The 14730-nt window shown below is 45.1% G+C and overlaps 2 protein-coding genes across 3 annotated transcripts in view; one reads left to right on the top strand and one right to left on the bottom strand.

Moving 5' to 3' along the window:
• The first annotated feature begins 4245 nt into the window (after window positions 1-4245).
• On the top strand, window positions 4246-9135 carry TAF11 (TATA-box binding protein associated factor 11). 2 transcript variants are annotated; one of them, XM_034767431.1, is made up of 5 exons: window positions 4246-4488; window positions 5977-6125; window positions 6609-6696; window positions 6981-7077; window positions 8235-9135. In XM_034767431.1, exons 1-5 carry the CDS (start codon window positions 4282-4284, stop codon window positions 8363-8365), a joined length of 672 nt encoding a protein of 223 aa, XP_034623322.1. In that variant the 5' UTR covers window positions 4246-4281; the 3' UTR covers window positions 8366-9135. The 2 variants fall into 2 exon arrangements, with proteins under 2 accessions (XP_034623322.1, XP_034623321.1); XM_034767430.1 differs by having other exon boundaries at window positions 5974-6125.
• Window positions 9136-9497: 362 nt separating this feature from the next.
• Window positions 9498-14730, bottom strand: part of UHRF1BP1 (UHRF1 binding protein 1) — a 38616-nt gene continuing 33383 nt past the window's right edge. Inside the window, exon 22 of the mRNA XM_034768801.1 lies at window positions 9498-13752. Within this exon, the coding sequence (XP_034624692.1) occupies window positions 13627-13752 (126 nt within the window). The 3' untranslated portion in view covers window positions 9498-13626. The remainder of the gene's footprint in view (window positions 13753-14730) is intronic.

Genomic DNA, 14730 nt, shown 5'->3' with positions numbered 1-14730 from the left:
CCTGGAGGGGCTCCGCCCCCAGCGAGGGGCGGCTCCAGGAGAGGCTACGCCCACACAGTAAGGCGATGACTACTACTACTCGGCGTGGGGCAGGGTCGATGTAACCACGCCCTCTAAGGGGCGGGGCAATACATAACCCCACCCCCATAGGGGGCTGAGAGATGCTCCCCCTGTAGCTAGAAGCAGGGAATAACCCCAGATTCTGGGGGGGTATCAGAGTATAAATCCCAACCCAGAGGTGAGATGAAGGGATTGGGAATAATGCCAGGGGGTGGGGCCTTTGTAGGGATGATAATAAATGCATAAGTGCCTGTGAAATTCAGTGTCTAACAAAGGAAATGTAGCAGTTACTAAGCTCAGCCATCCTAACCAAGGATAGCATCCAAAACCCCAATTCTTCTGCAGTAGTGACCTTGCCTGGTCCTCAAACCTACATGCCAGAGGTAGTGTCCAATGCATCGCTTTCCTGTTCCAGGGAACGCCTGATCCCCAGACCTCCTGCTTCATGACTGAAAGCTGATACAAGGAGCCCATGATGACATTTGCATACATTAATAAAAAGGGAAGAATAATGATCTGGTTCCATGTCCCATAAGGAATGAAGTTGAAGGAATTAGACTGTTTACCTGTCTTCTAAGACAAATGTAAGGCACATCCTCCAGTGGTACATTAACACCTCTGCCTCCTAGCCCACAAGAAGCATCATATATCAAGTATGATCCAAGAATCAAATTAGTATCTTGCATATGTGATATGATTTGGGAGGGCAAAAACTCACCACCAGGGTTGGTGCCTTGTTATCAGTCTTATCAGCAGAGACCAGAGACTAAGCACCCTTCCAAGCCCACTGGGCACCAGTCCCTTCAACTCAGATTAGAAGGACAGCAGCAAAGTAACATGGGGAAAAAATAGAATTGATGCTGCTCAGACTGTAGCTGCTCTACATATAAACACAAACCTCCAGGGCAGTCAAGCCAGCACCTTTCACTAGCACTAAAATAATCGTATCTTTTTTTAAAGGAACATGCTGCCTCATGTTTTTGAAACATGATATTTCAGCTTCAGTGGAATCCTCAAGGCAGGCAGATGTTCTAATTACCTTGTTTTGTGTCATCTCAGCATATCTAGCTCACGGCTCTATGTAAACACCATTAAAACATTTAAGTTTTGTCTACCTACTTTTGGACTTCCCCAGAAGCCAGCATGGCGTTTTTCTACTGCTCAACTTATCATATTTTTGCTTGACCACCTTCAGTCTGGCGCTCTCAATGCAATTTCCACAAATGAATTAATTCTCACAATCTCCCTGTAAGGTAGGTATTCTTACTCCTATTTTACACTTGGGGAAACTGAGTCAGAAACTAAATGACTTGTCCAAGATCATACAGAGATTAAGACCAAACCTAGTTCTGTTGATTCCTACTCTTATGCTTTATCTACAACACTATTCATAGTCGATCTCATGGCAAAAAATAGCACTGGAATAGGCCCTGTGGTTTAGCCCTCTGGCACAATCATCAAGAGAGTTCAACCGCTTCTGAGATAGCATAGTCAAAGTCCAACAGAAACCCAAATAATCTTTAGCCCTGCTAGGCTCACTTTTCAGCCCCCTTTCTTTCAGATGAACCCCACCTAAAGCAAACTACATCAACAGGTTCCTGATGACCAATCTAATTTACAGTTTGTGTTAGACACACCCTTCCATAGGAAGGCTCTAGCAGATCATAATCTTCAATTAATTCCGAACACCAACCACACTTCACACACACACCCCTACAAACTTTGTCGGGTGTATGCTGACATAATTTGCATCAATCAAAGTCTGTAGTGGAGACATGGCTTTAGACAATTCTAACGGTATGTCTACACTATGGAAACTATACCAGCATACCTATGTTTAGATTCAATACAATCCTTCTCCTTCAGTAATTCATGCTGTAATCTTACCTCTGCATTATTCATGCTCTTTTGTATGTGACTTGTAGAAGAATCCTCACATTTAACAAATACAAATAACTAAGGAGAAATTAATTCTAAGTCTTTTTTAATACATTAAGGTAGTTTAAAAGATCTACTGAACTAATGAGGCTAATATCCATCTTAAATCATTCTGGTCCTATCTTTTTCACAATAGCAATGAATGAGAGATGTCATTTGTATTTCATGATAATAGCAGCACACTACCTAGTTGAACGTCTGGTTCAGTCAGAAGCTTTCCCCATGTGAGTGTCATTATGCTGACAAATGTCAGGTATCTGTTTACCAAGTAAAAATCAAGGCTTCTTTCTTGAGAGTGTTAACTCCTTCCTGTTTTACAAAAGGGGAGTCTCTCAGTTGTGTTATGATTATTAGTGAATATTAATCCATAAAGAAAACACTGTTTAAAAATATACTAGGGAAAGATGGTGTGATGGGTTATATGAACCTCACACTGGCCAGGAGGGGTTAACAAGCTGCAATGACTCCAATCAGTCCCACCAGATTATCTCTGGAATCCAGGGGGTCAGATTCCCAGCATGCAATTTTCTCCATCCCATAATGCTATCTATAGACCATAATTTTCACATCTTTTTTTAAAATACGCCACAAACCTGTGTGGAACATTTTGGTGTTTGCCATCTCTGACAGAAGCATGGAGCCCATAAAGCTCTGCACTATTCTCATGAAAGTTGCAAATACAGGATGCATGATTCTCCTGTATTTGCAGACCCTCAGGAAGTACCACAACAACCAGGGACATGAGGATTTCTTTGAGGACAGATTGCTGAGGGACATAGCAAAAAACAATTAAAAGCGCTTGGTGGCGTTCCTGAAGCAGTTGCAGACAGTGGAGTGCCACTTCTGGGCCTGAGAATCAACACTGAGTGACGGGATTGCATTGTAATGCAGCTTTGGGGTGGGGAGCAGTGGCTGCAGAACTCTTGTATGCGAAAGGCCTCATTCCTGAATCTGTGTGCCAAGCGCGCTCCATCCCTCTAGCGCAGAGATACCAGAATAAGAGTTTCAGTCAGGATTTCATTGTTTACATCATCCTAGTTCTCTTTCTGGCATACAGAAGAGAGGGGTGGTCTCTGAAATGAGGGCTATACAGAAAAGGGAGAGAGAGAGACAGTGTGTGTGTGTGTGGGGGGGTGTACCATAGGAGAATGATGTAATATCTAAGCAGCTGTGGTCCAAAAAATAATAAAATGTCACACATTTAGCACCTTTCAATCAAGGATCTCAAAGCCCTTCACAAACATGAATTAATCCTCACCACAGCCCTGTGAAGAATGTAAATATTACCCATTTTACAGAGGGGCAAACTGAGGCACAAAGAAGTTCAGTGACCTCAAAAGTCACATACTGACAAGAAGCAGAGCTGGAAACAACTCAGGAGTCCTGATTCCCCCATCTCCTGGCCTAACCACTATCCTAATGATCACAGCAGTTTAGTGGGATGGCCAATTAGAAACAATACAGAAAATTGCTGACTGGATTTTGCCATCCCGCCTGGCTTCGTTCAACAAAGAAACAAAGTCAGCAGAAAACTCATTATATTGCCTTAATGAGAAATGTTTTATTTGTAAATTTGTATTAAGGATTATAAAGCCCTGTGATAATCCTCTACTCCATTGTGCCTAGAAACAGAGGGTGCTTGAGTCACTCACCTCAGTGCCCCCCATCTTCTCTCTAACGCCAATATTCCCTACTCCACCCCATGCCCTCCCTACTCCCCAATACTCCTCCCCTCCTCCTACCTGTCCCAACCCACATACTCCAACGCCCATGCCCTCCCTACTCCCCAATACTCCTCCCCTCCTCCTACCTGTCCCAACCCACATACTCCAACGCCCATGCCCTCCCTACTCCCCAATACTCCTCCCCTCCTCCTACCTGTCCCAACCCACATACTCCAACGCCCATGCCCTCCCTACTCCCCAATACTCCCTCCCTTCCCCTATCTGTCCCAACCCCCTTGCTCTCCCTCCCCCACACCTCTCCCAACATGCCCCACTCCAACCCCCATGCCCTGCCCTCCCCTCCCCATCCCAATACCTTACCCCCAAAACTCCCTCCCCTCCCCCTCCCAACCCCACTACTCCAACCCCCATCCCAATACCTCCCTATCCACAATACTCCAGTCCAACTCCCCCTGCCCCGCCCACAGACCCCGTCTCCCGAGGGCTGTTGCGTTGCCATGGAGACAGAAATCTCTCGGAAGGGGCGGAGTAGGTGCGGCCCCTCCGCGGAGCCGCCGGCGTGATGACATGATCAGAGCGCGCCGTCTCTCCGGCGGCGATGGAGGAAGCTGGGGAGCCCAGTCGCGAGGAGAGCGGGGACTCGGGCTCTACCCAGGAGACTTTTCCGGCTGCCTCATCGCCCCCGGGGCTTGGGGCGGCCCCCACGGCCTCCGAGGAACCGCCGGCAGCGGCAGAGAAGACCGAGGGGGAGGCGGCCGAGCCCGGTGGGGGCAGCGAGCCCAAAGCGGACTGCCAGGCGGCAGAGGTGCGGGCTGGAGGAAGGGGACGGGGGAAAAGGGGCGGGGGGGGGGGTAGGAAGGGGGGGGCAGAGAGAGGCGCACAGGCTGGATGGCAAGTAGAGTGGGATTACGGCACTGGCTACCTTGGTTATTTCTAAGGCCCTACCAAATTCACAGCCCTGAAAAGCATGCCTCGTCCCCGGCACTGGGCTGCTGTGGTGAGAGAGGGCTGGGGGGCGTCCTCTCTCCCTGCCACAACCCTGCACCCCAAATCTCTCATCCCTGGTCCCACCCCAAAGCCCCCCCCCCCCCCCCCCGCATCCCAACACTCTGACCCAGCCCTGAGTTCTCTCCCTGCCACACATCATCTCCACATTAGTGCACATAACAATATTCACTCTGCACAGGGATGTAAAAAATTAGAGGGGACATTGGTCCTGACCCAGAAAGGGGTTGTGGGGGTGTTGTCACACTCCCCCCATTGTAGAGGGGGGAGGTCACAGTATTGCCACCCTTCTGCACTGTCTTCAGAGCTGGGTGGCTGCAGAGTGGTGGCTGTTGGCTGGGCGTCCAGCTCTGAAGACATCGCCCGCCCCACCATCAGTAGCACAGAAGTAAGGGTGGCAATATCATAACATTCCACCCTTACTTGTGCGCTGCTGCCTTCAGAGCTGGGCAGTGAGAGAGTGGTGGCTGCTGACTGAGGGCCCAGCTCTGCAGGCAGCAGCACGGAAGTAACGGTGGCAATGCCATACCGTGCCATCTTTACTTCTGTGCTGCTGCTGGCGGCAACTCTGCTCCTGGCTCCCTAGTTCTGAAGGCAGCACAGAACTAAGCAATACCACAACCCCCCCTACAATAACCTTGTGATCCCCTCCCAACTCCTTTTTGGGGCAGGACCCCTACAATTACAACACTGAAACTTATTTAAATAGCTGAAATCATGACATTTATGATTTTTTAAAAGCCTATGAATTTTGTAGGGCCCTAGTTATTCCCCCAACCACCCCTGGAAATTTTCCTCCAGCCTCTGCTGTGTCCCAGGGGGTCTGCTCCAAAGTGCAGCCAGCTGCTGTGGGCGCCTTCAAATCGTGATTTTTTTTTTTTTTTGCACAGCTGGTGACATTACTATGATGCTGCTAGCATTATGTGGGTGGGCAGCCCATTTTTTCTCTCTCTCACACCCCGTATGGGTGAGCAGAGGTTGTCCGGAATGGAAGGGTGTAATAAAGTAACTGAGCATTAGGAAAGCCTGGAAATTCAGAGCCAACCTAAAACTGTCAGCCACACAGTCCTCTGATTTGTGTTTATGTTCACATGCTGTTGTAACAAAGCAATAGCAGCCAAAATATACTTGTAGATTAAAATCTGGATTCTGTTGGTTGTATATTTATCATAGTGCTCTGTGGATGCTTAGTAGGACTGTACACAGACTAACCACCGAGTACCGAAAGCTCTGGTTTGGAACTGAATAACAGAGACCTCACCAAAATGATGGTAATCTCTTGCAGCAGGTGAACAGTCAAGAAGGCTTGGAATTAGTGTCAACAGAAACTGAGGATTCTACATTGCAGACTTCTGCAGCTAAGAAGATAAAAATAGAGATAAAAGAGAAGAAAGAGAAAAAGCAGAAAGTAGATGAAGATGAGATTCAGAAAATGCAGTGAGTACACCTTAAATTTCTAATCCATGTGACGCCAAGTTTGGTCACCGGACTCTATCTAATTATTTTATGACAACTTGCTCCTCGTCAGACTGAATTTAGCTTTCCCAATTCACTGCACAGAGCTTGCTGCTGAAAATAAAAAGTACTATAGCATGTAATATGCACTGTCATTACTTATTAAGCCTAATACTGGAAACTATTTTGTAACTGGTTTTCTCTGATCTTTGCCTTCATAAAGGAAGATCTGAGTCCCAGTTTGTAAACCAGAACAGTTAATACTACTTTGCACCCAAACCTGTGCATTAGCTAAGTAGGGCACAACCTACCCTCTCCTTTCAATGCTGTCTTCCTTATGCCTAATAAAATATTTCTTCTAAAGTGGTGCACTGTAGAAACAGACCCTACATGGATTTGGGGAATGCTTTTTAAGGTGAAAAAAGTCTGTCTTCTGTCATAACTGATGTTTCTTCCTTCCTCCAGAATATTGGTTTCTTCCTTTTCTGAAGAGCAGCTGAACCGCTATGAGATGTACCGCCGGTCTGCTTTCCCCAAGGCTGCTATTAAACGGGTAAGATTCTGCAAATACTCAGTCCACAGAGGAACATATGAGGTGAAAGACAGCTTGGTATGTATAAAAATAAGTGCATAGAGCATCATTGTAGTTTTAGATCAATTCGAGTGCAGATTTTCAATGACAGAAGAGGTATTGAGCAACCTCCACTCATGTTGACTTCAGTAGGTGCTGCTCAGCATTTCTCATGCTTAGTCTAAATGTTCAAAACAAAAAAACCAACCCAAGTCTTCAGCTGCAGGGAAATTTTTCACTTAATTATATCCTCTTTTTCTCTCAAGCTGGTCCAGTCCATTACTGGGACTTCTGTGTCTCAGAATGTGGTTATTGCCATGTCTGGGATTTCCAAAGTCTTCGCTGGGGAGGTGGTAGAAGAAGGTGAGTGCAAGAGGAATATTTTGTGTGTGTGGATGCGCAGTAGAGGGGGAGAGAAATATTCTAAAAATATATTGTTTAAAGATTATTAAAGGAAAGAGAAAAGCTTTTGAAGGGAGAGGACATGGTTGTTTCAAGGTAACTAATAACTTAGACCTTTGTCACAACATCTAGACAACTCAAAGAAATTAAGATAGTTTTTACAGCAGTCTTCCTATTATGAACTGGATGTCTTCAGGGGCAAAAATAGATGCCTCATGAACCCTGATTCTGCTATCAAGAAGGAATTCAACCCAAGGGAGGTGATATTTAACTAGCATAAATCCATTTTTCTGAAGCTTGGTCTCCATTAATTGATGAGCTGAGATCACTATATGAAACACTACATTGAAGGGTGAGCTACTTAAGGAGCTGTTTGGAAATGTTTACAGTACATTTGAAAGGGAGACAGTAGTCTGTTGGTTCAAGCCATCCATTCTGTACAGGCTTGTTATTAAAACACTTGACCTTTACAGGTGGTATTTTGCTGGAATGATGAACCCTGCTTGTGGCTGTTTCTACAGATTGCTTTTATCCAAATTCTCTCACATGACAGAAGTAATCTGGTATCTTTATTTGAGATGAGCCTGTCTGTGGCAATTGGATTGGGATGGATGCAGTGATCCAATAGGTCCTTTCCATCTCTACCATATATGCTTATCTCCTGGCTCTAGTGTATTGGTCCCTAATACCTGTGCTCCTCAAATTAACTAACCCCTAACTATTTTAACAAGTTGCAGTAAAAAGGGGCATTGTCATCCAACAACTTGTTTTAAGAAATTAATTGAAGTAATCTCAGCTGTTCAATAAAATGTTATTTTACCGGTTAGTGTTTTTATATTCTGCTTCACTCAGCTGGGACAATGAGATCCAGATTAGTCAGTTTCACTGTGATTCTTACATACTGGTAAAATGCTCCTAAGTGTGCATTGCAGACACTGCAAGGAATTCTAGCTCTTTTGGTGGAGTTAAAGTTGATGACTGTTTATGAATAGTAGAAGCTGCTTAGTTCAAGCTGAAATGTTAGCTTTTACTATCTGAAAGCCTCTTTGAGACACCTGCTTAACTCTGTGAACAGTCTTGACAGATAACATTCACTGTTTGTTTTTTGGTTTGTTTAGCATTGGATGTGTGTGAGAAGTGGGGAGAACTACCACCTCTTCAGCCCAAACACATGCGTGAGGCAGTCCGGCGGCTGAAGTCACGGGGACAGATTCCCAATTCAAAGTATAAAAAAATCACCTTCCATTGAAATGAAAACTAGAGGGCAGTTTAAGAAGCAAGGGAGCGTGGAGAAGCTGGAAGAGAATAGACTACCAGCTATAAACCACATCACTTCAGAGCTGCTTAAACAGAAAGCTTCTAAACCTCCTGCACTTCTACTGTCTGCAGTATTAACTAATGAGCCAGTACCAAAATAACCGAATACAGAAGTTTCTTAAAACAAAGCTGAACTGAGTGCATGTGGCCAGTTTCTCAGACTATGAAATGCTTCCGTATACAACTTCTGCAAGATTTGTGGTAGATAAATATGAAAACTTACTGTTGTGGCTAAAGTTTAGAATAACTTTGAAACAGCAGTAGAGACAGCAGCCTTGTTCACTTAAGTTTGTATTTTAGTACTAAACTCTTGGAAGGAAAGGCCTCTATACTGTATCATGTGCATAGGAGTCCTTATTTCAACATGCGCTAAACAAACCTCATCAAGTGACTGCTTAAGTTTGGTTCTCTCTTTAAACACTTCCTAAGCAACTTACCGTAAAAGGTGCTGGTGGTAGAGGGGGGCAATAACTGACTTGGAAATGTTGTTAGGGCCATCAGACTTACAGCTGTGGCTATATGAAACACACCTAAACACTTCAACAGAAAAAGGATAAAAGTTTTTGGTGCAATAGGCTTTTTACTTAGAGAGAGGATGATGTGGTGGTAGTGATGGCTACTGCTATAACAGGTATATCTATAATCTGTATAGAAAGGGGGATTTGATGCAATGAACACTCATTAAACTTGCTATTCAGTTAATTGGCTTGTGAGCTGGATTGGAGTAGTCCCTTCCATTCTCATTGATGGGACAGATGAAACATCACTGCATGTTGTGGTAGCTGATTGTATGACTTAAACAGGGGGAAATGCTATCTGTTAATCCTTAATGAACACTGAGGGGGCTGTAGCATCTGCCTCTGGATATGTGCAGGCACTGTAGTCCATAAGTGGGTAAGGGACTGCAGAAACAATACCCTATTAGTGGTATCTTATACTTCTTGGTGACAGTCGCCCACCCTCCTACAACCTTTAGCCTGTCATTTTTCTTGTGTGCTGTTCAGCCACATTCTGCACTTACTCAGGACTCAAGAAAACCAGCCTCAGAGAAAGTAGACATTTGACACAGTGGAGGTTAAGTTTAGTTTTTCTTTTTAAGGTGGTTCACAGAACCAAAAAAATGCACTCATGGAAATGTAATAGGGCAACATAAGATTCCAATACTGACTCGCTCTTGAATTCAAGTCAGACTTGTACATAGTACTCTGCCTGTACCCAGTATCCCTGTTTATAAGCAGAGAGAAGTGGTACCCTCAAACTAACAAGAGCTACTGCAGCCCACACTCATTCCTAATCTAATACTGCAGTTACACAGAGGATTAAGTTAGCTCATTTAATAGAACATAAAACAGTAAAGTCTTCAAAAATCAACCTTCCCATAACACTTAAAACAAAGTAATATTTTAATCAACCTCACTATTTTCCCCCCTGTTGCAGCTGCTCCGTTCAGTCCTCAACAGTGAGGAAGCTTTTATACAATATGGAGCCCAATGAGGCTCTGAAAAGGAGGATCCCTGTATTGTACCGAAATACAAATAAAGAAAAACACCCAGTTTTTTTCCTGAACCTAGCTCGATACTGACTGATCCCAGCTCCTGTGGTCACACTGTGGGAAACTAAGTTCCAGCTCTGTTTGGGCTGCAGTGACGGAAGAGAAAGGGAAGTAGCTTGAACCACTGCCGTTAGATAGCCAGGCTGTGCAAAGCCTTCCCCATCACTTCTTTCACAAACTGCTAAAAGACACAGCAGGACATCTTTAAAACAAAGGAAAAAAGTGATTTTCAAGCACAATGTAAGTAAAGCAGTGGGATTAGCATCCCCTCCCTCCCAATAGCACTTGCAGGAGTACCCTTACCTCAACAAGAAGAGATGGAGTGTGCATATAATCACATAAGTTGGACTAAAGAATGTTAACCTCCATTTATATGAAAGTGACCAACAACTTCACCTTTGAAACAAAAGCTTGGACTTTACACACACACGTTTTACAACATTAGATGTCTTTTACACCTACAATTATCTGCTGTACATTAGTTTCACAGCAAGTCTGGGTATATATAAATGGATGCACTGCAACGTTAGTGCCTGTCTTATGAGAAAACTGTTTAACTTAGCAACAGGGCGATCCTCACAACAGGAGATAATTCTTGCATTTCTACAACCCCCTTTTCTTTATTTTAAAATTATTCTGTGCATGCACAAGGTGAAGGTGGTGAGGAAATACTCAGTTAATCTACCCCCACACAACTGCTAAAAGTTAAAGTGCATTCTCTTGGTAACAGATTCTCTGCCCATAGGATCGAAGAAGGGCTGCTACATTAGAGGATTTTTCAACATAGGCAGTAATGCACATATAACCTATCACAAGAGCTGTTCTGAGGAGGCATGGGACAGGAAAGATGCTTTTGAGGAAAAGCAGGAATATTCTAGCGTAGAGAGATAGTGGACTATCCCCCCTCTTCCAGGGACAGAAATGAATATATGAAAACTGCAGCAGCCAAACAAGATATAATACACAGTAGCCACCTCAGCTGAATTAGAGGAGGAAAGAGACTGTACCACAACTGCAAAGCCTTCTGGAGTTCCGCCACCCTATGTTTGCCTCAGGCTAATGCTCAGATCAGGTTGTTTGTTTAAAACAAATTTCCCTTCAGAAGCAAAATAATTTCTAATTGCTGACTCCTGGTGCACACAGTGAAGGTCAGGCTCCTGCTGCTGTTGCCATACCTGTTTTTAGGCATTGGTCAGTTGGAGCTTGACAGACAAGCAGATGGCAGAGATACAGTCCTCCATCTTACAGCAGTAAGTCAGTGCTGTCTTTGCCCCAGGCTACTGTCTCTTCAGTGGAACTGGTCAAAGACTACAGCGTGCCATTCAGTTCCATCTTCTGCCTAATGTAGTCAAAAGATTTTGAATTTAAAATTATCCCAAGAATGACAGTTCTGTGTGTTGGGTTCTGGCATCCTCCCATCTCCTCTTCTTTCTTCCATACCCTGACTTGAGTGACATCTGAAGGGAATTCATGGTTGGCTCTTTCCAAGCCATTGTTCAGTACCCTCTCCAAATCTGTCCCATCAAATGAGCACATAAAAACATGCACCCTTCCTCCCTAGAGCTGAAGGGCTTAGACTACAAGTTCCCTACTAAAGAGAAACACCTGATAGATCCAGGATTAGGCAAAGGAACAATTATGCAGGAGAAAAAAAGTTATATTACAAGTCATTTTTTCCTTCTGATCATGCCCCAGACCTTAATTCATCAAGATGGGTGGGGATCATCTGTTTGTTCTAGAGGCACTAGAAAAAGTATTGTGTGCATTACAAATCATGCGTTAATACAAATATAAAATACTTCTGGAGAAATCCAATCCATAAAAAGTTTGAAATGCATTAAAATCCAAGAGAGACTCAGAATGCAATAAAGTGTGGTGGGTGGGCAGTCTTCATTCTGACACTTGCATGGTTCTGTATTAAACTGTGCATCTTATTCTTCCATCACGGGTGGATTCTCTCTCTCTCTCTGCTGGATTCTAGCATGTTCTGTTTATTCCCTCGTTAGTTAAGGAGGGCACACGTGTAGTTGCTTCCTCACCCAGTGCCAAGACTGTGCACTAGCTCAGCCAAGTAAAATGAAGAAATAGCGAACTTATCGGCCTTTAGAAGAGCATTTGCTTCCTACAACATTATAAAGGGCATTTTCATCAATGACTTCTTTTCATGAACTCCCACTTCACCTTCTACTAGGTTTTCTTACCTGTAAAAGCTATTTAATTTTAAACAAAGAAAGTCACACACTGACTTTGGCCACTTCACCTTCATCACAGAAGCACCTTGGAGAAGGTGAGCACTGAGTCAGCATCTTCCAAGAGTGAACATTACCCAGCTGCTGTTTTCATTGCCTTCAGATAACTAGCAGAGAGCAGCCAAGGTAACCAGAAGCCACTAAGGAAAGGTCTGAGTGTCAGCACCCTGATGAAACATACACCATCACTCTTGATTCTTCTCTGGCTCAAAATACATGGCTAGGTTGGAATTCGTGTAGTTGTTGCTGTCAAGGCTTTTCCTCCCACATCAGTCTGTGAACCTCTGGCAGATATGTCTGAGTGCAGTACACTTCACAAAGGGAGATTACAGGCCTTCCCCCTCTCCTACCCCTTGGCCTATACACTCTGCACTCAGCCTGATTCCTCGGTGTTCAGTTCAAGAAAAGGTTAAATAATCTTTCGTTAGGAGAGGCTGAATTTCTCCCACTTCAGCATGGAGAACACAGCTGAACTCAGCCACTGTGGTTTCAGCTAATGAGCGAGAGTCAGTTTTCAAAGTGGCAGCCTTCACACAAGGCTAAAGACAATAGCCAGAGTATATGGACACAGTGTGAGAGGTGGGGTTCAGGGACAGCAGGTGTGAGCAGGGTGCCTTCCTAAATCTAGTACCCCCACAGCTTCGTTTTGTCCTGGACCTGCAAATTGTTGGGTCTCTTCTAGTCCCCTTTTCTACAATGTACTACACTAGACAGGTTGCAGGGGGGGCATCTGCAAGTCATGTTCCCTCTCCCCTATGGGGAGAATTATTTCCATACCTCTCACAGCCAATCACCCCAGCATTTCCATCCCATCTTACTCCACATCGTATGCACTCACTGCAAAATAAACTTCTGCCATGTTTGACTATGCCTCAACTGGGCAAGTTGCCATTATTGCTTTTGCCTGTGCTCTTTGGTGAGTGTTTGGGCAAGAACACCCAGGAAGATAGTAAAGGAAGTACAGACACCCACCCCTGTAAAGCAAGATGAACAAGGAAGCAGATGCAATGGTGGTGTGAAAGCAGCAACACCATTGTCAGATGACTAGACAGGGGTGCCTGGCTCTTGACTAATGTTCTGCATTTTCTGTTTGCAGACTAAGCACTGCAGTGGGTCAGTGATATAGAGTGTAGCACTGTACTGCCAGGACAGAGGGACATGGCTGCAAAACCAGAACCAGATGGCTCCTTGTTGCTCATTTCCCTTCACCCAGCCAGGGCCTCCTCCTTTTCTACCCCACTTAGAGTTGATCTTGCAATTAGGTTTCCATTCCCCAAGGCGATTCCTCGCTGCTGAGGTTGGCCTCTCAGCAGCAATGTAACCAACTAGCCGCCTGGGTGCTGGTGGTGATCTCTGCTCCTCCTGGGCAGCTGCAGCCTTGGGCCTCTGCTGTCAAAGCTGGAAGAGGGGATCGTATTTCCTAATTTCCTGCAGAAGGCGCGTTATGTCCAGATTGGCTTCTGCTAGGGCTATTTTCATGGCGTGCAGCTCCTTCTGCAATGCAGGGGCTTCCTTTAGCTATAAAAGACAAGGAGAGAGAAGATTTTCAAAAAGGTAAAATGCAAACCAGACCAGACTGATGATTTCTCGCAGTAATGTCAATTGGAATATGAAACCAGGAGCTTGGAGATGACCTGCAGCTAGAGAGCAAACAAAGCCTACTGACATACTGATTCTATTTGGCTTTCTTGCATGAGTACCTGCTGACAGATGCACTTCCAACTGTTTCCTAGAATACCTTTCATAGCCACTATTATATTCAGCCTGCACAGCCATCAGTGGCAGTCTAATGGCCACAGGTCTCCATGGATTCCTACCCCACTTCTAGACACGAGAACAGACTTGCAGCAGGAGGGGATTTTCCTTCACAACAACTCTGTTGTCACACAACTATACTTGCAGGGAAGGCAGAGGGACAAATATTGGGCTCCATTCTGCACTCTTACTTATGTGAATTATCCTTATCCTCATAAGCAGGCATACTAAAGTTAACTGGATTACTTGTGTAAGGACACCAGGAACCTCTCCTTAATTCAGTCACATCTGTTTCTACCTCCTTGACCAGGGGCGGCTCCAGGCACCAGCGCAGCAAGTGCATGCCTGGGGGCGGGAAGCCGTGGGGGGCGGCCTGCCGGTTGCCGTGAGGGCAGCAGTCAGGCTGCCTTCGGTGGCATGCCTGCAGGAGGTCCGCCAGTCCCGCGGTTTCGGTGGCAATTCTGCGGCGGGTACACCGAAGGCGCGGGACCGTGGGACCTCCCGCAGGCATGCCGCCGAATCCGCATTACCACCGGACCTCCCGCAGGAGTGCCACCAAAAGCCGTGCTTGGGGCGGCAAAATAGATAGAGCCGCCCCTGTCCTTGTCTGAAGCTACCTATTGGTCTTGTTATACATATAGCCCTCAGAATCCCTCGCACAGCTTCACAGCATAAGGCAAGGCTAATGTCAACAATGTTCTGGACAATCATGTTTATTTATGGGTCTTCCTTGAACGGTGT

This window comes from Trachemys scripta, chromosome 4, assembly GCF_013100865.1.
Source record: "Trachemys scripta elegans isolate TJP31775 chromosome 4, CAS_Tse_1.0, whole genome shotgun sequence".
In the NCBI taxonomy this organism is placed as follows: Eukaryota; Metazoa; Chordata; order Testudines; family Emydidae; genus Trachemys; species Trachemys scripta.
The sequence above is the reverse complement of the archived record's forward strand: the minus strand, read 5'-3'. Positions and strand labels throughout refer to the sequence as shown.

Bases quoted from the DNA above. Each gene is read 5' to 3' on its own strand.
- TAF11 (XM_034767430.1), top strand. From the start codon at position 4,282: ATGGAGGAAGCTGGGGAGCCCAGTCGCGAGGAGAGCGGGGACTCGGGC. The intron at 6,126-6,608 runs GTGAGTACACCT...TCCTTCCTCCAG, and splicing joins GATGAGATTCAGAAAATGCA to AATATTGGTTTCTTCCTTTT. The intron at 6,697-6,980 runs GTAAGATTCTGC...TTTTCTCTCAAG, and splicing joins CCAAGGCTGCTATTAAACGG to CTGGTCCAGTCCATTACTGG.